The 25,501-nt window shown below is 34.0% G+C and overlaps 3 protein-coding genes across 14 annotated transcripts; 1 reads left to right on the plus strand and 2 right to left on the minus strand.

Moving 5' to 3' along the window:
• Window positions 1–1,709: 1,709 nt before the first annotated feature.
• LOC111718441 (eukaryotic translation initiation factor 3 subunit J-A) lies at window positions 1,710–8,592 on the minus strand. The gene is made up of 6 exons (XM_023494035.1): window positions 8,486–8,592; window positions 7,172–7,265; window positions 6,610–6,678; window positions 6,007–6,104; window positions 2,564–2,692; window positions 1,710–2,157 (listed from the first exon to the last, which is right to left on the minus strand). Exons 1-6 carry the CDS (start codon window positions 8,551–8,553, stop codon window positions 1,872–1,874), a joined length of 744 nt encoding a protein of 247 aa, XP_023349803.1. The 5' UTR covers window positions 8,554–8,592; the 3' UTR covers window positions 1,710–1,871.
• Window positions 8,593–9,121: 529 nt separating this feature from the next.
• LOC111718434 (E3 ubiquitin-protein ligase SIAH1) lies at window positions 9,122–17,738 on the plus strand. Of its 12 annotated transcripts, none has more exons than XR_002769043.1 (8): window positions 9,122–9,140; window positions 9,535–9,688; window positions 11,778–12,091; window positions 12,399–12,506; window positions 13,027–13,096; window positions 13,997–14,147; window positions 15,617–16,843; window positions 17,081–17,738. XR_002769043.1 is itself a non-coding variant. In XM_023494020.1 (8 exons), the coding sequence occupies exons 2-7, from the start codon at window positions 9,601–9,603 to the stop codon at window positions 15,792–15,794; spliced, it is 909 nt and encodes a 302-aa protein (XP_023349788.1). In that variant the 5' UTR covers window positions 9,122–9,140; window positions 9,535–9,600; the 3' UTR covers window positions 15,795–15,826; window positions 16,038–17,738. The 12 variants fall into 12 exon arrangements, 7 of the variants coding, with proteins under 7 accessions (XP_023349788.1, XP_023349787.1, XP_023349789.1 ...); XR_002769042.1 differs by having other exon boundaries at window positions 17,105–17,738; XR_002769044.1 differs by having other exon boundaries at window positions 15,617–16,827; window positions 17,105–17,738.
• A 3,230-nt stretch (window positions 17,739–20,968) lies between these two features.
• On the minus strand, window positions 20,969–22,839 carry LOC111718418 (uncharacterized). The gene is made up of 2 exons (XM_023493997.1): window positions 22,446–22,839; window positions 20,969–21,841 (listed from the first exon to the last, which is right to left on the minus strand). The coding sequence occupies exons 1-2, from the start codon at window positions 22,549–22,551 to the stop codon at window positions 21,294–21,296; spliced, it is 654 nt and encodes a 217-aa protein (XP_023349765.1). The 5' UTR covers window positions 22,552–22,839; the 3' UTR covers window positions 20,969–21,293.
• Window positions 22,840–25,501: the final 2,662 nt, after the last annotated feature.

Here is a 25,501-nt window from a genome sequence, read left to right on the forward strand (position 1 = left end):
TCAAAAATCAAATATTTAATAAATACCTCAGATTTTAGAGTTCAAATCATAGTTTAATATACGGTTATACTTCTGTAATAACTAACAATAAAATTAATTCTTTAATTATAAAAAGTTTGCATTGTTTTAACACTGAATAACCGACACGGGTTTTATGATTGATGGCATCCGAAATAATTTTTGGGTAGTTTTCAAAATCCATTAATTAGTTTTTAGTCACGTGGAGCCTTATCCCCAGGGAATAAGAAATAGAAGGGAGATATAACTGACGCGGTTCGCCCTACCTTATGATTATTCATGCTTTGCAGACGAGTACTCCATTTGTATAAGAAATATTTGTCTGAAGTTCAATAACCTATTTTGATTATTTTTTATACAAATGGAGTACCCATCTGCAAAGCACGCATATTCATATGGTAGGGCGAACCGCATCAGTTAAATCTCCCTTCTATTCCTTAGTCCCTGCACCCAGGGACCCCCCCCCCCCCCCCAAAGTTTTTTGGAGGTATTATTTAAAAAGGTATTTTGACTTTTCTAAAAATCACATGCCCCTTACTTAAGACTTGAAGCGAGGCTTTTAAAGCAACTACACGAGTCCTTTGGTATACTGCCCAATTGCCTTTTTTACCTTTACTACACTAAATCCATATTTAGACCCACTTCCGGTCATTTGATTTCAACTTTTTCTGGCTCTTATAGCCTTGAACAAAAGGTAGCAGATTTCAAAAATTTTGCGAAGAAATTATGCGATGCCTTTCAGTTTTCCTTGAATACAAATTTAGTTTTGGCAAATTCTGAAATTTTTGCATATTTGAATTCGCCTTGGCAAGGGCTTTTCAAAAATGTGTTATTTATCATATTTCGCGCACTTTTAGCTTTTACAAATATTTTGCTTAATAACTTGATATTGCAATATTTAAAATTTATCAATTTCTTTTTCAGATTATTTAAGTACAGCCCAAGGGCTTTCCAAATATGTATCAAATGTTATGGATTTCTATCACATTAAGTAAATAGCCTTAATAGGGGTACTTAAGCGTCCGGGAAAACCGTCGNGAAGAAAATCAAAATCTTTGATTTAAGATACATATTTTTGAAAAATTTAGTTAGGTTTAGATAAATCATATAATAAAAATTATTTTAAAAAAAAGAATTATCTAAACTTAAAAAAAAAATCAACAAAAAGGTATTTCTTTATCCATTGGCACCACGGATTAACTACAGTCGTCGTCCTAGAAATCAATACAATTTCTACTTCAATGATGATTTCTACAGAAAACAAGTTTCTCCACGATTGCCACTAAAATGTTCCAAGAGATAAATTATTACACCTGAACATAACGTTTACTGAACTAATGTTCAAATGTCGTAAAATCGGGCAAAGGTTAGTTGCACATAATGATTGATTGTCGGAAAAAAAATAATATTTCTTCAAATTTGCTACCGAATTATTTTTAACTGGTGCAATAGGGATTTAACATTTTCGATATTTTAGTTTCACCCTTAATAAATCTAAGAAACAAAACAATTTCAGAAATGATTTTTCGGTTCTTTCAATCATATTTCGTGTGTTAAAAAATTGACAATCACATGAAATAATTTGTCTTTAAACTACGATCTAGGTTTGATAACGTCCCCTCGCCCCTTACACCTGTGAAAAAAGAAAAAAAGAGTTTTCAAAATTCTCACTATCCGTCTCTAAATTAACATTTTGGTACGAAGAATATATTTTGATGATGTTACAAGCGTTTAACAGTTAAACAATTATTTTCAAGGGTTTGTTCCTATGGTTGAAACAATTTTAAGCTAAATATGAGAAGCCCTCTCCTTTATTTTAAAGAAAATATAACACGAGCCGATAATATTTATGATCACATGAAGTCGTCCATATCGTTGTAACCATCGTCGACCCCGCGACCAAACATCGACCGATCCGTCTCCATTTTGATCGTAGCCTTTCCTCCCGCCTTCCCCTTCTTAGCCTTCGCTAATTTCTCCTCTTTCAGCTTCGTTGACTCGAAGGCTTGAGCTGAATTTCGAACCTTTTTCAAAGTTGCTACGTTAAGTTTCATACACAATCCATCAATAAGTTCGGCCGCGAAGTCGAAAAAATGTTCGGAAGATTCTAGAGGTTTCAGTTTCTTCAGGAGTTCGTCACTGCAATCAATAAATCATCGATCTGGGAGTGCCTAACACTATATATAATTTTTAATTGTTTTGTCGGGGGGGGGGGGGGGTGGGGGGGGGATGGAAAAAGAAAAAATTGACAATTTTATTTGACAGACATGGCTGAATTACTCGTACAGACTTACACTTTTTTGTTCTGGCTTGATTACATAATCTTGGTACATCTAATGTGTTTTTTAATACCAATGTTTTTTTAAAACAACATTACTGAAACGTGCAACTGTTCAAGAAAATATTTTTTTTACGGATGTAATAATTGGCTCGAAAATATGTAGTTTAACAAAGTTATCTTGCAAGAGAAAACAAACAAGCTAAGAGATAAGATTGATTTTTAAATAAAACCGTTCAAGCATTCCCAACGTTGATGATGTGTTTCCTAAGAGTTTTAAAGTCCTCCTTCGTTTGTGGTTTGAAATTAATCCCCGAGTTGTCTGCCATCTCTTCTTTAGCTCCTAGTAGTTCACGAGCTAGTTCAAGATCACCCTCCTCAGCCATCTTCTGTGCTCTAAACAAAGACAATTTAACAAGATTTTCAGGGGGTCAAAAGACGTAATTTCAAGTAACTCTATATAAAAAGAGCGATTTACAATGTTAGAGCCTTCGATTAGATCAGGGTTACTCCAGAGCAAATGTGGGTCAGTTTACCTGACCCAACTGTCCAAATTTGGAAAACTACTCCAAATTTTGAGCCAAAACATGCCAGTTTAGGGGGACAAGTTTAGCAAGTAACAGAAGAAAATGCCAATTTTAGCCAAAAATGCCAATTAAGATATTCAGTTGGTAACATTCTTTTTTTTTATAAAAAGATCCGCCATTAAGTATGCCACACAATGTGTTGGCACATTAAATCTACCACACATGCAATTGAGTATCAGAAAAGCTGCCATAAACAAAATCTAAATGCATAAAATCTGCCACACAAATTATAAAAGAGAGCTTAAAATTATGTTAACACATAGCAAATGCCACAAGATATACCCTGACACATAAAATCTGCCACAAATGCAATTAAAGTTCAGAACATCTGCCACAAACATAATCTAAATGCATAAAATCTGCCACAAAATTATGTTATATCATAAAAAATGCGACAAGTTATACCCTGAAACATAACTCCTGCCACAAATGCAATCCAAATTATGCCTCCTCCAATATGTGAAAACATAAAATATGCCACAAAACTATTTCACCGAAAAATGCTTTAAATTAAGTCTTAGCAAATAAAATATGCCACAAAAAGTATCCAAATGACATGGAAATACCATAATTTTCCCCCCACAATTGCAGGGGTGTACATTTTTCACAATTAAATTGACAGAGGGGGGGGGCGAACCGCATCAGTTAAATCTCCCTTCTATTCCTTAGTCCCTGCACCCAGGGACCCCCCCCCCCCCCCCCCNGGGGGGTGGGGACATTATCTGGGACAAAAATGCAACTTTTTGTTATCATGCAAATACAAAATATCTTCTCAAAAGCTTGTAAGAGAACCAAGACATATTTTAAAACAGACAAGATATCTACCTAAAATAAAATATACCGTGTAATTAGTTAATGTAATAAGTATTACATATTTTTAATGTACTAATGTTTTGTTAATAACTGAAATGATTTATTATTACTGCAGAAAATATATGATTTTATTTGAATATCAGTTGTTTAGCCTTGATCCGTAAATCTTTTGTGGTTGAGGTAAAAAAAAATTTAGCCTGCGGCACCCCTCTCCTACGTCAACTAGTAAACCTGTCATATTTTTATCCCCCCCCCCCCCTTATCAAATCAAAGCTGCGACCTTGTACTCCCAGATGTGAGCATGACACATTTATAAAGTGGTAAAATTATTTTTGGAATTAGAAAATGTTCCTTTTTCACCAATATTTCAATATGTCTCAAAATTGAGTAATTGGGGTTGATTATGAAAAACATTTGGCAACCTCATCCCCCCGCCCACTCACAACCAATAAATCATACTTCTGAGAGTCGGGGGGCGGGGGGGGGGGGGGGATTTCTGCCTTTTTTTGAAAATCTGCCAGATTTACTCTTAACCTGACCTGCCACTAAAAACCTGGGATGAACCCTGGATTAGAATTAGATATCCATGATTATTATTTTTGAAAACTGATTATTTTCAATTGCAGTTTCTCTATAAAAGTGACTTTCACATTTCTACAGCAGGAGATGCTACGAAGGAAATTATCAATTAAACACTAGAAAACGGCGTCATCTTCAACATTATTGATCTGATAAAGGGTTTAGGGGTACCGTTGTGAATCGGTGCCCCTCTTTAAATGTTGGGTCACTTAAAGGGAGTGTCCGTGAAAAATGAAAGGGGGTATAGACTTACGGCGAAAAAAAGGCGCTTTTGATCGCTACTATTCTTATTTCTATCTGTTGCGTCTATATGAAGAAAATTGTTAAAAACGACTCATGCTGATGAACGTAGCGTCCATACACATTCATGAAATTTGCAACATTCAACTCGGATCTTAAAATTATCAATTTAATTCCAAACAAATCATTCAGATATTACTAACAATAGTCGTCGATTATTTTTCGACGCATTCGTATATAGTTAATATTTCATAATATTTTTGATTTTTTTTTTTTAATAATATTTCGCTTGTGCTGGATTTTCGAACATTCTTGGAAAATATAAAAATGTCGTTTTTATTATCAAAAATCCTCGAAACAGGAATAAATGTTTTCAAAAGTAACTATCAGATCATAAAAAATAAAAAAAATATTATGAAATATCAACTAAATACGAAAGCGTCGAAAAATAATCAATGATTATTGTTTGTGATATCTGAATGATTTGTTGGGAATTAAATTGATTTTTTACGATCCGAGTTGAATGCTGCAACTTTCTGAATTTGTATGGATGATACGTTCTTCGGTATGAGTAGTTTTTAACAACTTTCTCCTTATAGACGCAACAGATAAAAGTAAGATTAGTAGCGATCAAAAGCGCTTATTTTTCACCGTAAGCCTAGATAACCTTTAATTTTTCGCGAACACTCCCTTTAATTTACACCGACAGGGTATTCTGGTCCCACATCAATTATTACTTATCAGTGCTGCCCCTGGTAGATTATAGTACAACTGCGCCTTTGAGGTTGTCAGTTAAGTTGGATTTACACAAATGACACATCTAGCACAAATGACACTTCTAGAACAACTACCACAAAAATGAATGATGCCAACTTGCAAAATTTTAAAGAAATTGGTAAAAAATTGAAAACGTTAGCCCACCCCAACCTTTAGCCAATGAGGCACTTCTTCAGTTTTTACGACCTCCATGAAAAAAATTAAGTTAAAGGAACAGGAAGCGATACCCTTTAAGCCTCTGACTTTACATCGAGGGCAGAGAGCTCAGTATGTTTATTTCTAAAAGAGAAATGGTGTTCAAATCGCCGAACAATCGGAGTGTAGGCTAGCGTACGCCGTACAGCGTACATTTATTTCTAAAAAATCCCAAATAAGAAAACTTGAAACTACCAGTGCTTAGAATCCGGATCCGTTGGATCGCAATATTTTGGCAGAATATCAACCGAAGCCTGCAAAAATAAATTAAATTTTTGCTCTTAAAACACAAATCTTACTTGGTAAATAATAAGATATTAATAAACACTCCCTAATATCTGAATGATTCAATAAGTTTCAACACATTAAAAAAAATGTTGAAAACTTTTAGTCTGTTAAAAAAAATCAGTGAATCGTGAAGAAATGTTGAGAACCAGGATCCGGATCCATTTCTTTCAACGCGGATCCAGGATCTGGATCCGCATCAAAATTAAATGAAACCTAAGCATTGGAAACTACCTTAATTTTTCCTCCAGTTTTCCCTCCGGTGTGTTTTTATAATCGTCATCTTCTTTTTGAGCTTCTAATTCTTGTAGCTGCTTCAATCTAGCTTCCTCCTGAAAATTTAATACATTGAAGGTCCATTTCTCTATCTTACCCCCGGAGGGGAGGGGGGGTATCTCAAAAGATACGATTCGGGGGATGAGAGATAAGATCATGAAAGATTTCCAACGTGGGATCCCCAGACAGCCTTCGGAAATAATGGTCTCAAGTTACGGGGCTGATTCTCAAAGATGCAAGATGCCATATAATAATAATAATAATAATAAGGGTAGATCTGAAAAGGAACCCGACATGGAACCCCCAGACCGCCGTCGGTGCGCAGCGCATTAACATGTTAATTTTCATCTCATAAATCTTTATATAGAGTAAATTGCGTTAAGCAATTTTATTGATAAATTTGAGCATTCGTGCATTTCCATATATATTTTTAATGTACGTTTGAACATTTATTCACAATATCGTATTTGTATTTTTTCGATTAATTAAAGTTTGAAGGAAGGGAAGAAAAAGTAAAACCTGTGGTTTGGAGATAACGTTTTCAAATCAATTAAAATTTACCTTTTCCGCCAGTCTCACTGCTAAAGGTTTCTTCTTCTTTTTCTGGTAAATTGCACTTTCAGCGGGACCCTGAACAAGAATGATCAATCTCAAGAATTTTGTTTACTTTTGACCCCATTCCCACGTCCCTTCAAAAAAAAATTTCTCAAAGTTTTCTGATCTGCAAGGAACGCGAAATTTTAGCATGAATCTTTGAATAATAATTAAATAAAAAAGGGTATTCTATCAAAGGGGAATGGTGGAGATGTCATATTTGATGTGTGTGTGAGGGGGGGGGGGGGTTGCCTTCATTTTTGGTTCATTTTTGCCTTCATTTTTGTATGTTTGCGAGGAGTGCAACAATTTTATTAAGATTTTGTTTGCTGAAAGAGAAACAATTTGAAGGAAAATATATTAATTTTTGGAAAATAAGTACTAAAAAGGAAGAAAAAATGCCTTTAAGGTCTATTTTTTTTTCAAAGATAATCAAAAATCATTCTAAAAAATGTATACTCCTGAATTGAGTTTTTTAATTTTGACCCGTAAGAGTTTTTAATAAATAAAAATACTGATGATTAATTACATCAACAGATTCAGATTTCTGTTCTTCATCACTTTCTGCATCCCAGGCGTCCTTAATATCATCATCCTCGTCCTCTCCGTCCCATTTATCCGTCCTGAACAAAGAATTATTTAAATATTAAGAATTAGAAAAATATACATCCGTCCTGAACTGAGAGTTGATTAAATGTTTATTAATCCCAACCAGAGAATTAAACTAATATATATCTGTCCTAACCAGAGAATTAATCTGATGTATATCTGTCCTATCTAGAAAATTTGTTAAATGTATATCAGTCTTGACCACAGAATTAGTTAATTGTATATTAGGGAAATATGTATCCGTCCTGAACAAGTTGTGTTTAAATTGTATATTGTGTTAAGGAAATATATTGCCGTCCTGAACAGAGAAATCGTTTAATGTTTATCCGTTTAGAACTGAGGATTAGCTATGTCAACTGTAAAGTGTATATCTGTCCTAACAAAATAACTAGTGAACTGTATATCCGTCCTGGACAGAGTTTATCTGTCCTACCTAGAAAATTAGCCAATTTCTTCACAATTCTTAGAGACTGTCAACATTATTTCCAGGGAAACCTCAATCCATATGCAAAGATGGCAATGTCCGATTTAAAAGTTTTATTTAATTAAACAAGAATTTAATATGCATGGTTTAGTTTGATCAAACTGTTGGGTTTTAAGGACCGTTGTGAATCGGGCATTGCCAATTTACCATGGAGAGTCGCTCGCTGGGTAATATGCTTACGATAGTCCCTAAAGCAGCTGAAATAAAACAACTACAAAACCAGGGATTTAAACTTATTTTAGGGGTTATATAAAAAAAAATGGGGTCTGTCCTAGTATACGATTTTTGGAGAAATTACCAAAAAATGCCGGCAATCAAAACTAAAACGATTTTAGGACCCCCTCCTTATCAATTTTGAACGTACTTCTCTTATTGAACATATGGATAAAGTAACTCATGTGGCTGCAGTTCTTAGCCTCCTGGCCTAAGCGCTCGGCTCAGAAAGTGTCCTAACCTAACTTAATCCTAAATATATCCTAATTTTGTTGAAAATTGTAGAAATTCAAGGTATGTCCTGAAGTACAAAATTCTTCTTCTTAACAACTTTATTCAATACCAATACCAAAATTTATCAACAATAGTATATCTTATATCTATGTACCTATTACTGAAGTACAAAAATATATGAGGACGGGCGGGAGGTGAGGATGGGGTCCAAAAATCGTATACTAGAACGGACCCAACAAATATATAAATCGGCCTACGTTCTGAAAAAATGGGAAGGATCTCATTCACATATTTAGAGTTTACCTGACAGGCACCGCAGCTTTACTCCCTGGAGCCTCAGGCTCAAATTCCTCAGCGTCCCAATCAGACATTTCAGATTTCTGTAAATTATTTCAAACGTTTTCCAACTTGGACGAAAAAATTGGAATTAAAAAATTATACAAAAATATAATAAATTTATTTTTTTAAATTATACGCCTGGGCCTGAAGATTGAAACTTGACAATCGTTATTTAGATAACAACTGCTCCTTTCACCACTGTTTTTCTTTTTTATCCACATGCCTCCCAGACGCTTTTATTTGGTTTGGAACTTTAATTTTGATTTGTTGATTAAAAACAAAGACGACAAGAAAAATATTAATTTTTTATTTATTTTCCGAATGTTACAGAATAAAAATATTGATCTGAAGGATATATTGTAAAGTTGATAAGCCTTTTTCATAGTTTTCGGAGAATAATCAAATAAATTGCGATCTTATTTTTATAAATTATTTTGTTGTTTAAATTCTTGTGAATTAACCGCGGCAGTTGATTAAATTCATTAATTTTCCAACCAAACCAAATATTAAGAAAAATGGATCGAGACAGTTAATTTAGAAATCAAACCTTGCTTCAGTTTTCTTTGGAGTATCTTAAACTTTTCTAACAATTTACTCTCCACTTCGTTGAATAATTATGGTGATTTTGGAACGAATTGATTTTTGTTTAAACTGTTAAATGAATAATGTTATAAATATAATATAAAAATGTAGATGATAAACCTCCATAAATTAGGCTATCAGGGTCTTTCCTAGAGAACGATTTTCAAGAAATACTTATTGTAGACATAAATTGTTTCAATCAAATATTTACTGACGATTTGGACGATGTTGTATTTTTATACCGCCCATGATTTTTACATAGAAACTTGTACCATTTTTTATTTAAATTATGAGGAAACATGAAAAAATGTTGTTGACGTAAATAACTTAAATGCACTTTTACAGTCAACATATTTTAAAATATCTTCTCTTGATATTTAACTCCTGAATTTACCAGATGGACCCATTTTTATCAATGTTGTTTATTTCAGATTAGGTAGATGAGTGAATTATGAACTTGTGTATGCTTGTCTGTCCCTCTGTGTGAGTTAGATGAAATGTCTGGCGTTGGTGGGAAAGGTGGACATGGTAGTCTACCTTCTAACTCCAGTCAAACCAACAGAGTTCCTCCAATACCCTGTCCAGGAATCATGATCATTCGTAACATTTTGTTAAACATTTAATCTTTGTGAAGAAACAATCTCAAGAACTGACGAGGGTCGGTAATTTCCTAGTATACGATTTTTGGACCCCCCCCCCCTCCTATCAATTTTGTACATGGGTGTTTCTTAACTTAACCTAACCCGTGGCCGCAGCGCTCGGCCCCCTAGCCCATCCTAGCCGCAGCGCTCGGCCCAGAAAGTGTCTTAACTAACCTAACCCGTGGCCGCAGCGCTCGGCCCCCTAGCCCATCCTAGCCGCAGCGCTCGGCCCAGAAAGTATCTTAACCTAACCTAACCCTAAATAACAAAAAAATAAATAATAATAAATTTGCTGAAAAATAAATGGTCATGGTCACCCAGACCGAAATATATTTTCAATAAATGTGGAACTAACATCTACTTTTTTACTCTACAGAGGTTTGGTCCATCACCATCACTGAATTTTAATTCAATTTTCTTTAGTTGTTTTTTGGGATTTAACCAAACTTGAAGGGTTTAACTGTCTTCTACTAATGTATGTTATATCTACTTCTTTTAAACAACGTTATTCAGTATTTTAAATCAATAATACTAGCTGAAGGGCCCGGTATTGCCCGTGGAAACAAAAACAAAATTAAAAGAATTTTAGAAGAATAAAAATTCCATTTTTTAAAGCCAAAAATACCTCCCGGCCACCCATGAGTGTCCACAAAAAAATTCAGCCCAATCGGTGAAGCCGTTTGGCCGGCTACAGGCAACATATATATACGAATGGCTTGTTTTCTTATATAGATAATTTACGACAATTTGAGGAGAGAAAATATCTCCAACTAGAATTCTTACTTATCTATTATATGATAGTTATGAGCTGCTTTTCGCAGAGCTCTCCAATGATCACAATTTAATCAATATAAGCTGGAATAATTTTGCAAAAGTAGTATGACTTTTTATCTTGAATAAATGGCTAACATGGACAAAAACTGTTATTAGGAAAAAAAGAATCTATTTTCAAACGTAGTTGCAATTTATGTTTTATCTGCTAACCTAACTTTTTTGCGCTAGCAAAATTTGTTTGATTCCTGATTCGTACTACAGTGGATACGATTGCTGCAAGGAATATAACTGTAACTCCTAGAGCTTTGTTTACTTACAAAGTGTACTGCAGTTGTGTACTGCAGTTTCTGAAATAAACATAAACAATGCTCAGTCTGGGTAGCTTCTTGTTTGTTTACATTTCTCACACAAACTGCAGTACGCTTTATTTGAAACAAAGCTACATAAGTTCCTGATACATTTCTTGAGTAGGCTAAGGTATATTCCACTGATTTGTTTACAAAGTGTACTGCATTTAATAGGAGTTGAAAGGAACTCCTTTAACTGATTAAATAGTTTTCTAAAAAATAGAAATAAAATCAAGATATAAAATCAAACATCAAATAGCTAAAATATTGATATTCTCTCAGAAACTCATAACACACGGAATGGATAAAAATAAATAAATATAAAGTGTTGTTAATGTTAGAAATGAAATATGTTCTCCCTGATTCGTACAATGAAGTGGAGTATTATGATTTGGTATTGCAGTACAGTGAGCAGTAACAACATAATCTAATGCTTCGCATGCAGTACGTTTTCTTGGAAGTTCACAAGTGGTACTGCAAAAGTTCACAATGACACAAATAAGTATACTTCAATTCATTTCTACCATATCTTTGTTTACATTGAAGTTGTACACAGAATTAACACTGTACTGCAAGAACCGAGAAGTGGCGAAGGGGGTTGTTTATAATTAAATGTTAATTAGTATAACGGTTTATTGTATACAAAAAACAGTTAGTAAACATTTATTTCACCATTTTGACCTTCCTGCCCTGCACAGGAAAATTCTGAATTTTGTTAACAGACTTTGTTATTGTTTCCCGGCATATTAAAAAATCTTTCTTTTTAATACAACCTAACGGGCTCTTCTATCTTCCATACGTAGATCTAGCATGACTACAGAGGCTGTTTTGTTAAACCCCTGTTTCAACCTATGTTAACAGAAATTAAAAAAAAAGTTTAAATTTGTTTCGACATGATCATTATTCGTGTAGTGAGCAACGCAATGAACACAAGTACCGGTGGTATCGCCGGGCTCGCCACCTCCCCTAACTCCGGCAGTGATCTCGCCAGCTTGTTTGAGTGCCCGGTCTGCTTCGACTACGTTCTACCGCCGATCCTACAATGTCAGGCGGGTCATCTCGTGTGTTCAAACTGCCGACCTAAGTTGACCTGCTGCCCAACATGTCGGGGTCAACTGGGAGCAAATATACGCAATTTGGCGATGGAAAAGGTTGCTTCAACTGTCTTATTCCCGTGTAAATATTCTAGTGGTGGCTGTGTTATAACTCTTCTTCACACGGAAAAGGTAAATCCATTGACAAGGCGGGGAGTGAAATTTTGGTAGGAATGTTTTGTCGTTCTCAATGCATAACTTAAGTGGGAACATTGAAATTGAAAAATATGACTTTAAAGGCAAGTTTTTTTTAAATCTTTTTTTCATACGGTTTAAAAAAATGTTTATTCTCCTGAAACGCATTCATTTACCAAATTTGGCGATGAAATGCGCCCCGGGGAGGGGGGGGGATAATATCAAAAATGAGGGAATGATTCTATAAAAAAACACCCCTGCGGCAATTGCTGAAATAATAGTTGTTTAAATTTTGTTTGATTAGATTGAGCACGAGGAAACCTGTGAGTTCCGCCCCTACTCCTGTCCCTGCCCTGGAGCTAGTTGTAAATGGCAGGGAAGCTTAGAACAAGTTATGTCACATCTCATGCAGGTAACTTGTCCAACCTGAGCTGGAAACTCTTGTGTTTGATACTAACAATCCTGATCGCTTTCCTTCCGATATCCGCTGTTGACACTTTTGATTTTCTGCTCAATCTTCTTTTTTGATATCCCTGCTAGGTTCTCAGTAATATTGCGAAAAATTATAGGCTTCGGATTGGCTGTTCGATATATGCAAACAACACTCTGATTAGTTGAATTTTTTAAACTCTCCTAGATATTAAAATTAAGATCTATCAATCCTCAGAAAAACAAAAAGGGAATATCAAGCATCGTTCTTTATAAGTACAATACAAGGAAATATCGTTTTTTTTTGCGGCAGGGGTCTAAACTTGAGGGGTAGGGGGGGGGTGATTAACTTGCGATGTTTTTACAAATTTTCGTTTTTTCAATTTAGCGATTTTAAGTCTAATATACATTCACTTATTGCGGGGAAGAGGAGTAGGATTTTTTCATTTTTTCGTTTATTTAATAAAATGCTTACATTTTACGTTTATAATCTTGAATTTCAGGTGCACAAGTCAATTACAACGTTACAAGGAGAAGATATAGTGTTCTTAGCTACAGATATTAATCTACCAGGTCAGTGAAAAACAGCTGTCAGGCCTATATTTTGTGTGAGATATAAAATGTCAGGGTGTATACTGCATAATGTATATTCTTACTTAAAGTTTGATTTCTCTATCCTGTTTTTCGCTAGAGTTTTGTAAATAAAATCAATGATTTTTCAAGAAAATATACACCCCTGTCAATATAAAACGTTTGATCTTTATATCCACTGAGGCAACTTTTGATTTTGAGGGATAAGTGCCTCAATTTTAGCCATCTCTGCGGGATTCCGACTACGGGTTATCCGAATGAAGAACATTTAAACCTTCGGACGACGAAAGTTATGAACAAGATACTCAACACACACAAAAACATTTCTGATTGAAACCAGCTTTAATGAAGTTATATTTTCAATTTGTTTTCTTTCAAATCAGTACTTAGTTTACATTTATTTTCATGCTTTTACGGATCCTGGATCCACTCTGAAAAAATGGATCCGGGTTATGTCATGAAATTTTTTTCAAGATTTACAGAATTATGCCAACTGAATTTTTTTTCCGTTTTCGCATTTTTTGCTGAAACTTGACGGACAGCCAGAGCTGAGATGAGGACATTTTTGATAATCTCTTATTAGTTAACGGTTAAATCTGTGTTTTGAGAGAGAGGTTTTGTTTGATACTTTTCTCCTTGGATCTGTGTATTCTTCAATTTTTGCGGATCCAGATCCAGAATGCCAAGATTTTGCGGCTACAATGGAAGCAAAATCAAGTTATAGAACTGTTTTGAATGTTATGTTATCAAAGAAGATTTTTTTGATAACATAATGTTTAAAACTATAAAATGCAAAAGTTTCAGAAACAATCTTTTGAAACAAATTGATATTTTCTTTTAAATTATTAAATTCTTTGATTTAAGTAATGATAATTTAACCAGGTGCTGTTGATTGGGTGATGATGCAATCTTGTTTTGGTCATCACTTCATGCTGGTTCTAGAGAAACAGGAGAAGTTTGATGGGCATCAACAATTTTTTGCCATCGTACAGCTTATAGGAACTAGGAAACAGGCGGAAAATTTTGCGTACAGGTAGATTTATTATTCTTGTAATGATATGAACAAAAAAGTAATCGGTTGTGTTTGTATTTCTCTTCGTAATCCGGGAGAGCGCATATTTAAGTTATGTAAATTGACTTCAAGACTCAAGATCAGGTTTAGTTGAATAGACCCTAGACTTTTTGGGGATTAAAATTTTTTTCTAGGATTCTTTGCAGGAAAAAAAGTTAAAAGTTAAGTAGGCTTCAAGATTGAGTAAACGTCAGTGTACAGTGAGATGAGAGATATATAAAAAAAGGGAAAATATTTTCAATAATTACCCGCGAGGGTGGGGTGGGGTGTTTTTCGAGGCGCGCGTTCCGGAAAGAGAAAATATTGACATAAAAAATCAAAACATTATTCACATATTTATCAATTTTTAACTAGAAAAATAAATTGCGCATCGCAGAAGCATGTCTAACATCATGGGGAGACATTTTTTACTGATTTTCTTCATTTCATGACCATTACTTTGGCATAAATTGTTAAAGGTGGCTTTCTAATAATATTTAAAGAAATTATAAAATCACTTGTTAATCATTGATATCCATTGATTGTTAAGCGACCAAACTACTGGCTTAAAATATCTAGATACTCCTTGTGGTATCACATCTTGTCATACTCTCCATAAGTTGATCCTATAAGCCTCATAAACTCTCAACTCTAATCTATCATCTGAGATCTTCATCTCGAGTAAACTGGATATATGGTACACGGTTCAATCTGAACACATTGACTGCAATTACTCTATTTAATACAAGGAATATAATTACAAGTTAAACTTTCAACAGAGTATATCAAACAAAAATATTTTGCATATAAAAACACATTTAATCATAAAATATAAGAAATATCAAATGTTCGTTATTTTACTTAACTATAAGCTTCTCGATATTTATAAACAAGATCAATCTTCAGTTTAAACCATAGAAAATACGCAGATCGTTAAGGAATACCTTAATATGCCTTAGGCAAAGTCACAACACAGGTATCACATCAAATATCAAAGTTTAACTGACAAGAAAAAAAAGTGTACGGACAGTATGGTTTCTAAGACTCTTCACAATTTATAACCCGTTCTGTTGCTGTGGAACAAACTGAACTAAACTCCGTCCGTAGGGACTTCACAGCTTTACTTCATGGTATTCTGGGGTGTGGGAAACAGAACTTGACGAAAACGTCGCGTAACACCTTTCATCTTTCCGTTACCGTCTGATCTAATCAGGGTTTAGTCGGGTGCTTGGTGACGATTCAGAACCAATAGAAATTACAACAGCGGTAACATCTATCTATCTATCTATCTCATCCTACAATTAGAAATGAATTTTGAAATCAGTGCTAAACAGTAAACGGAAATGTGTTCTTCAACTGATACACGGGTGGTCTCATTATTCTTAGATCATGCACATGGATGTGAAATCTAATAAGACTACGGAAGAATATTGAATCTAATTTATTTTCAGGTTGGAGTTGAACGGGCATCGGCGCCGATTAACCTGGGAAGCCACGCCGCGGTCTATTCACGAAGGTGTTTCCTCCGCCATCTTGAATTCTGATTGCCTCGTGTTCGATACAAGTATAGCTCAGCTGTTTGCTGATAATGGAAACCTAGGGATAAATGTAACAATCTCAATGTGCTGAATGCTTTATCTAATCTCTAGACAGGGGAGGAGGTTATAGTATAGCTTAATTAAAAGTATTTGATGTGCTTATTTTATGGGACGGATTAGACAACTTTGCTATTTAAAAGCTATGTAATGCCATTAAATAAAATAATTTCCAGGCCATTTAAATTCCAAATTATTTATTATTATGCCTAACAAACAGAATTATATAGCAAAAAAAATGGTCTAGCTTGACCATGAGTAGCACATCAAATATTTGACGACGACCTCTTCCTCTAAAGTCATGAAAGTACACAATTATCATCTCCACTCACTCCATACACGGAAGTTATCGGGATTATACTTGATCCACTCTTTTTCTTAATCTCGAGATTAAATAATGCTTGTTCTCCTCTTTTTATTGATCTCCAGATTAATTAACCGATCGGAATTAAGGATATTCCATTCTAAAGTTTTCAGCTCTGACTTGAGAACTTCAGTGTTGGATACCCATAATACTTACATATCCACAGTGGGGCACTTCTGAATTTTACAAAGAATCTGTTTAATCTCTTGATTTTTTATATCCGCAATTTCTCTGTTCTCTCATTGGTGGAGAGCAAAATTCCTTGGCTGTTTGTTTTCCAAAGCCAACACTCTTTACGGGATAAAATTAATCTTTAGATAAGCAAAAGATCGAGATCAAGCATTGATCTCGATATCCACAATACAAGAGTTGCTACAATTTCAAATTATTTAATTCTTGAAGACATTTAAGTGAATAGAAGAACAAAAACTACATTAATTTCACACTTAATGGTTCTCACATGTAGCATGTACCAAATCCTACACTACACAGTATGTTCGTAAATATGTATTTGAGAATTGGAGAAAAGTATTTTACTGTTATTTATCCATATAGCTGTTAGTTACATTCTACCCCCATACCCCCTTCATAAATCCCCTAGCCCTTTCTCCAAACCGTTTCCCCGTTGAAGAAAATCCTGAAAAATATTTAACCTCTGTATTTTTCCCCTTGAGCATACCGTCTCCTTTTTCTTAAAGGGACTGTAAGCGTGATTTCAAGTGAGCCTCCATACAAAGATTGCAATGCCAGATTTACAACGGTGCCCTTAAAAATATATCTGATTTCATTTATGTTTTATTTCTTGTAACTGTTGATTTTTATTTGTATGGCTTGCGACTTGCGCACTTCTTGCGCACTTTTTAAGTCAGAAAAACGACGGTATTGACGGTATTTTTGAGTAGATAAAGATTTTAAGGGTTTAGTTGTGAATCGGACATTTTCATCTTTACATAGAGGCTCACTGAGAATTACCCTTACAGTTCCTTTAATACAATATTCTATTTTCTCTCTCCTTCTGACTAACCCTCTTCCTCCCAACTTTCTTCTGTTTAATTACATCTAAAAAAATATATGAACAAATTTTTTAAATAATTATCAAAATGAAATGAAACAATCAGTTTCATAATGTATTATTGTGTTAATATTGCTGCTGTGTACACTTACATTGTACTGTACAGTTTTCGTAATTCGGGGATGGTACATGATTCGAGATCAGCTCTAAAATTTTGTTAACATAATCGGAGATTTATTTACACGAATGACGACTAAATTGTACATAGTTTATAGTCGAAATTAAATGTCGTCATGTTAAATAAAGTCGAACGCTATTCAAGACAATTTCAAAAACTTAAAAAGTTATCACGTTTTGATCGTCTGTTCAGAAGTTGTTATTTGTATCATCACCTGGACAAATTCTTTTTGAATGACACAATTTGTTCACCTCCTCACTACGTTATCAATACAATAGTTGGGCAGATTTTGCTTGAAGAAAAAATTAGTTTTGAAGAATTTTAATGAATAAAATATGAGTGATAAATTTATTATAAATACACATGTTGTATGTATTGTATAACGTATATTATTGATCCAAATAAATCGTTTTACTAAACTAAATTAATCTTTGTAAGATTATTGCAGTATTTTTTAATGTGAACCTTTGAATGGAAGAACTTAATTAAACAAATTTAGTAAAGTCGGTTTGGGGAGTGGGAGTAGGGAAGCCTAATAATTCGATTCGATTCATATGTTTCTCACTGGGTTAAACTGAGCCCGTGAGCCCGTGATTTAAAAACCTCGGGGAAAATACAGCTCAGGTCTAAGCTGTCGTTAGGCCTTATTTACGGCTTGCGGTTTCGTATTCAAGCTGCATTTTATTTTCCACCGAGTTTAGTTAAAAAAATCGGTTTAATATTCTATTTGGCGGATATTCATGGTAGGAATTGGCGCATTCCGGGTTTTTATGAGAACAAGACTCAACATCGAGCCTTATTCTCTACTAAAACCAACCAAGGTCGGTTTTATTTTCATTGGGCCTAACCTTAAGCAAGGCCAGCCACAACAAGTTCTCGTCCGAGCCACCTCGGAATCCTCGTCCTTCGATTATTTTGTGTTAAAAGTTTCCAATTCTTGAAGATAAAACTATTTTTTAAAAATATGGCGACGTTTGGGCATAAATTATGGATGGACAAAAGTATTGCAATGATTATATCATGTTGGAATCTTCAAACCCATGAGAATGATGTCAAACTTTATTTAGGTAAAACTTAAATCTCTTCTGCCTCCGAAATAGCTAACCTAAAAAGCAAAATTTTCGGCATACCTCTGCCTATAATTTTCCCCATGGAACCACCCGGAAAAATTCTATGGTTTTCATTATAAGTTAACAAAAAAGATTGAAGTTCTATAAACTTGGAATTATTTGCGACATTCTACACCAGGAATATCTGAAAATGCACGAAATAAAGGTCAACATTTTTAAAGACATTAAACTTGAAATCTTTAATTCAATCGAAACTTTTTTTTTCGATTTACAAAAATTTGATATTTCATTTATGCCCTAACGTGGCCCGATTCTTTAAAAATAGTTTTATCTGGGACACTGAGTAAAGACTGATTGGTTATGAGGAAACACTGTCTATTCTGCATAATATTTATTGTGAGTAAACACTGTCTATTTTGTATAATATTAATTGTGAGTAAACACTGTCTAATCTCATGTATTAAATTAATTATGAGGAAACACTGTCTAGTCTGTATAATATTTATTGTGAGTAAACACTGTCTAATCTCATGTATTATATTAATTATGAGTAAACACTGTCTAGTCTGTATTATATTTATCGTGAGTAAACACTGTCTATTTTCATGTATTATATTAATTATGAACAAACACTGTCTATTCTGTATTATATTTATCGTGAGTAAACACTGTCTATTCTCATGTATTATATTAATTATGAGTAAACGCTGTCTAGTCTGTATTATATTTATCGTGAGAAAACACTGACTATTCTCATGTATTATATAAATTATGAATGAACACTGTCTATTCTGCATAATATTTATCGTGAGTAAACACTATATATTCTGTAAAAGAATTAAATATAAACACCGTTGTTGACGGATAGAAACCAAGATTCTCAAGATGAGATAATAATAAGCCCACTGGAATCAGTCGTTGAAGGATATATATTTCCCAACAATATTTCCCGATTTCAACAGAAGGCGCACAATAGAATGAACCCCCGTCCCTAAAAATCGATAACAAAGAATTCTCTTTATTTCCTGAAAAAAAATACATATATGAAAATGTTTAAAATATTATAATGAATGTTTATAATGAAAAAATCCTTACGATCTAATAGCGGATGATAAAGGGGTTATCAATGGTTGAACAGTACTAATAGACGTTTTAAACTTCTGAAATAAAATGACAATTAATTATTAACGAAAGTCACTAATTCTTTATATGAAAATATTCTTTTTTTAACTTTTGAAAATGGAATCACAATACGCGAGGTTGTTTACGACTCCGTCAAGGAGAACAAAGAAAAGAGGGGTTAAAATTGTTTGGTTCGGTGTCTCCAAGAGGGGGAATCACAATACGCGAGGTTGTTTACGACTCCGTCAAGGAGAACAAAGAAAAGAGGGGTTAAAATTGTTTGGTTCGGTGTCTCCAAGAGGGGGACCCAAGTTAAAGACGACTTTACACGGAGACGTATGTTAATGGTTGACAACTGTCTATTCTGTTCATGTGTAAAGTATTTGTCAGGACTTGCAACGTTTAATTCAAGCTCAATAGGTTTTAATCTGTACGAATTGAAAGTTTATGGAACTGTATAAAATGTCTGCGTGAAAATAGCAACTTAGCTAACACACTTTTCATAAAAATGAACGAAGGTAAAAGGAACAAAAAGTATCGTCGCTCTTTCACGAAAAAGATGACTTAAAAATTTGATAAATAAAATTTATTTTAATTCAAAATATAGATCTGTTTGAATAATTTATGTATTTTTATACAATCTGATGTGAACAAAAACTGAACAAAGTTTTAAGTTTTTTTTAAAAAATTTAGTATTTTTACTTTTAGAATTTTAGGTTTGCTTAAGGCAGGTTATTTCTGTACAAATAAGAAAAGAAACTTTTAAATTTACTAAAAATTATTCACTAAAAATTAAATCAATAACAAATACGAACAATTGTTTCATTTGGCTTCAAAAGCTCACATATAATAATCAACAAGCTCAATTTATAGATATTGACATTTTACACGGAACATGATGATAAAACTTATATTTTAAGAGGGTTTACATTTCATTAACTTTCAGAGAATGTTTCAGTCCTGCTTTAAATTAAAACTTTTACTTGCTGAGCAAAAACAAAGGCATCAGTTAAGTTTATGTTGAATGATTTTTAAAGCTAAATTTTGTAAGGAAAAATGTTACGTTTCCGTTTAGAAATAACTTAAGTCTTTGCCTTTGCCACAAAATCTGATTTGCTAATCCATATTCTTTGCAAACCAATGTCATAGACCTTAGATTTTTCAAACTCAAACTTAGAAATTTTGTTGGATCTAAGGTTGCTAAGATGCTGGGATTCAAAAATTTTGGGCAAAGACGCAAATCCTTAACAGCCAGGTTTCAAGTGCAAAATGAAAGTTCAAAGGTTAAAAAAGTTGGTAAATTGTTTTTGTAAAGGAACTGAGTTCTTTCCACAAAGTCTTGTTTTCGAATCTTTATCTTTTCAATCCGATATTGTAAACCTTTGATATTTCAAACTATGAATTCTGTTAGATCAAAAGGTTCAGTTTGAAATATAAAAGGTTCTTCATCAAGTTGCGAAGATAAAGGGATTATAAAATTCAAGTTTATGACAAAAACTCAGTTTAAAGCCATCTGTGAGGGGGGGGGTGATGCGACAATGAGCCCCGCCATCTTCTGTTTTCATTTTTGAAATTTATTATTTTTTAAGTAAACTATCTTCAAGGGTTTATTTTTACAGTCTTTAGCTGGACTCGAACAGAGTAATGCAGCGGCTGGACAGGGAATTTGGACAGGAGTTGGTGGGGCTCATGCCCGCATTATCCTCCCCCCCCCCCTCCCCTCTCGTGATGTAAGACTATGCATATGTAATTTTATAGTTGGATGATCGTCTCTGTAAGATGATCATCTATTCAGTATTTAAGGTTTCAATTAGATCAGAATTTCCATGTTTCCTGCCTAAACCTAGTTCCTTTAATACATCTCCAAGAACTCTTCTTCTCAGCTTTCTTCTCCTTTTCCTCTTCCTCCTCCACCTCCTGAACTCCTTCCACTGTTTATCCAACCTCTCTTGAGGATGGAGACCGTGCTCTCGGATAATTTTCTTCTTGTGTTTTAAGTTAGAATCCTGTCTTATCTTCATCAGAAGATCTTGGAGTTGATCATCCTCTCCTTCAAGATGTGGAGGTCCTTCGAGAAGGGGTCCACGATTTCGACTGTGACGAGGTACTTGAGCTACTCCTGGATCGATTTCTACCGGAAAACCAGGATCTGAAGATCCCTTATCTGGGGGTTCTTTGTCCTTCAATTCTTGAGGAATTTTGATCCCCAGCCTACCCAGGCTCTCCTCTAGTCCTTCAAGAGAGTCTTCAGAGCTTATGTTCTCCGGGTTTAACAGCCGTCGTTTCAGAACATCTTTGATTCGTCTCAACACAGCTAAACGGGATTCTGGTCCATCTAATATAAAATTGTGATCAGTTATCTGTTAAGTGAAATAAACATGAAAATGTTAAAAATGAGAAACTTGAAGGAAGTGTAGGCGTAATATTAATAAATCCTCTATTTGTCAAATGGTGTGACCTTTAACTGACAAAGGTTGTCGGACTTAAACAATTTGATTGCAAACTGTTTTATATTTTGAAAATAGTAATTTTCACTTTCAAGGGGTGATCTTTTTTTATAATTTTTTAAACCCGCTTTTAAGGTAAAATATTTAGTAATTTAAAGGGGCACAAGTAACGGGTCAGCTGTGTGGAGTTCACCCTGTACAGAGCCAGGTTAACAGGAACTCAAGCTGTTTTCCATATATTTACACACACAGATCTCTGTGTTTGATGAAAAGTTTCAAGGGTACCGTCGTAAATCGGACATTGCAATCTTTGCTTGGAGGGTCACTTAAAATAACGCTTTCAGTCCTTTCAAGGATTAATAGTTTTATTTATTTTAAAGATTAGATTTTAATAGGGAGAGGAGGTAGGTGAAAGTTTACTGATTCTTGGGGGGTAGGGAGGGGGGCGTCGCCCCCTTTCCCAACTTATAATAAAACTTTTCTTTACTATACCTGAGGTTTCATTTGTCCGGGCCACCGGAATAAAACGTCCTGCGCATACAGGAGAAGGTATCCAGAGAAATATTAATCCGATCCAACCCAGTGAAACGATATCCATCTTAACTTAATCAAAGAACTGTCTTCTGCAATCCGTTCCATACATAATAGTTAGAATGGGTTGACTTTGGTATCACCGAAGAGAAGCGTTTTTGTACTCTCAGCGGAATTCTAAAGTTTCCTATTCGCTGAGTTTACGCCTGCCATGCCAGTTTTAAAGATATTTATCGTATTTTTGAGTATTTATGTTAGAGAGCTTTACGCGGTGAAGTCATCGAACAGACTGATACAGCTAGTGAGGAATAAGCGTGAGTTTGATCAGCTGACCCGGTCAATCCAACCTGTTCAGTGTTCACTATCCAGCATAGGTTTCGGAATATTAAAGCAAGTTTGTCACCAATTCAATATAATGTTTAACCAAGTTTTTTCTTCTTCCTATTTTTAACAGCCTCTAATTAGTTCAAGCTAGTGTTAGCAGCGAACGAAACGTTTCGCGAAAAAATGCGAAAATTTTCGTTAACATTTCGCAAAAAAAAATTTCTCGAAATGCGGAAATTTTGCAAAAATATTTTGTCTTTTTTAATGAATTTTCGTAAAAATGCTGCATTTTTTTTTAATTTCGTATTTTTTCGCGAAATTTTCGCATTATTTTTTTCGCGAGCGAACGAAATGACCTCAAAAATACTGTTATTCTATTATAAACCTACTACATGTCCCCTATGTAGTCCACGTAGTCCTAATTCAAGGTCTATATATTATAATGTATCCCTCTGTTTAGTTTTGTAGTACTCTCTGAAGTCCTGAGCAATCTCCTGTGACTATTCCCCTTTGTAGTCCACTGTAGTCCTGATTCAAGGACTATATATTATAATGTATCCCTCTGTATTTAAGGAAAGACATGCTAAACACTAGCATAATGCTATATTTGTTTATCAAGCAGGGGGGGGGGATAGAAACCCTGGACCTGGATATCTGATCATAACTTTAGAAACCCTGGACCTGGATATCTGATCATAACTTTAGAAATCCTGAACCTGGATATCTGATCAAAACTTTAGAAAGCCTGCACCTGGATATCTGATCATAACCTTAGAAACCCTGGACCTGGATATCTTATCATAACTTTAGAACTCCTGGACCTGGAAATCTGATCATAACTTTAGAAACACTGGACCAGGATATCTGATCATAACCTTAGAAATCCTGGACCTGGATATCTGATCATAACTTTAGAAACCCTGGACCTGGATATCTGATCAAAGATCTCTGTATGTTTGAATATCTGATCATAACTTTAGAAACCCTGGACCTGGATATCCGCTCATAATTTTAGAAACCCTGGATCGATTTGCTCAAAATTTTGATTGGGAAACCACGGGAATGTTTTTATGTTTAGAAAGTATCGATGTTTTTTTCATTAGAAAAGGAGTAAAGAGCAGCAATTCAAAGAATGAATCACCAAATATTTTTAATGTTAATATAAAGATGAATACTGCACAGTGTGATGTGATCCAAAGCTTGCAAGCTTTCGTGCAAAAATCTAAAAACTAAACAAAAATCTCTGAAGTTTTACTAATTTTATATAAAAACTAAATCTAAAAACTAAATCTGAAAACTAAGTCTAAAAACTAAATCTAAAAACTAAAGCTCAAAACGTCTAAGAGTTTAAAATGTTCATGTATAATACTATCAAATTAAATTGAGTTAGTGGGGTTAAATTAAGAAACCAAGCCGTCACAACACTTCAAAATCGGACCAGTCTTCAAAGTTGTTGCCTGGATCTATACGTGATATTTACATATTCATGTATATTGTATGTTGTAAAATTAATGTTGCATAATAAGTGAATGTACAAAGATTTTCAAGAGATTTTGAATAATGAATGAAAACCTGTTTATCGCTAGAAAAAGTTTTGCGTGTCCTAGGATATATATATATATATGAGAAAATGAGATTATTATAGGGTTACCCACAAAGGATGAGACTGGTAAGACAGCCAAAAACTCGAAAAATTTGACGCTTTAAAGCTTGTTTTTTGGTTTTGATTTATTGATGTTTTACTAAATTAAGCACAGAAATGAGCCAGTTTTTGCCTATAACAAGGAACCCTAAAAGGAAGAAAACGGACTGAACAATTCGGTGATGGTGATGGACCAAACCTCTGTAGAGAAAAAAGTAGTTGTTAGTTCCACACTTTATTATATATATATATATATATATATCAATATATATATATATTATAAATCTATGTATAAATTTGGCTTGTCTGTCTGTTTGTTTGTGTCCAATAAACGTCTAGACATCTGAATCCTATCGGGACCCAAATTTTTTTATAAAATCCGCGAAATTTTTCTTTCTTTGTTTTTTAATGTTACAATGAGAGCATGTTCATAATTGAAATAGAAGATGGGCGTGAAGCGTCCTAAAAGCCTAGTATTTTATATCTATATGTTTATGTTTTCAAGAGCTCCCTCCAATGTTATTCTATAAGTTGTTATAATACTTTATTTACAAAAAATTTACGCAAAAATGTTTGCAATACTGCATTAAACTAAAGCTAGGAACAGACCCGTTGAATGGTAAAAAAAAGTCCAAATCTAAAAAAAAGTATAGGTCAGCTGAGAAGTAAAACCAAGTAAAGCCTAACGTTGAATAAGATTAAAGCGTGGTCGTAAAACTTTATGTTCAATTTTCGTACATAGTTAATTGTCTGAATCTCTTTGAAAACAAAATATTCAAATTTTCCTTTCACAGTATATATTCCGATATTTCTTAACCTTTCCATTTGAATAAAAATTTTACAGTAAATATAAAAAGTATTCCCATTGCTTTACTAAATGGCATGTAATCGAATATATAAAGTTCAAGTATTTGAGTAAACATAGAATTCCGCAATTATAAAATAATAAATTAACTTTTCAACTATTTATAGTAAACTAGTGAATCTACTAACTTAAACTATACTGTAGAGACCAACTATTATTTCATCCATCTGCTCCCCCCCCCCTCCA

This window comes from Eurytemora carolleeae, unplaced genomic scaffold (genome assembly GCF_000591075.1).
Source record: "Eurytemora carolleeae unplaced genomic scaffold, Eaff_2.0 scaffold176, whole genome shotgun sequence".
Lineage (NCBI taxonomy): Eukaryota > Metazoa > Arthropoda > Copepoda > Calanoida > Temoridae > Eurytemora > Eurytemora carolleeae.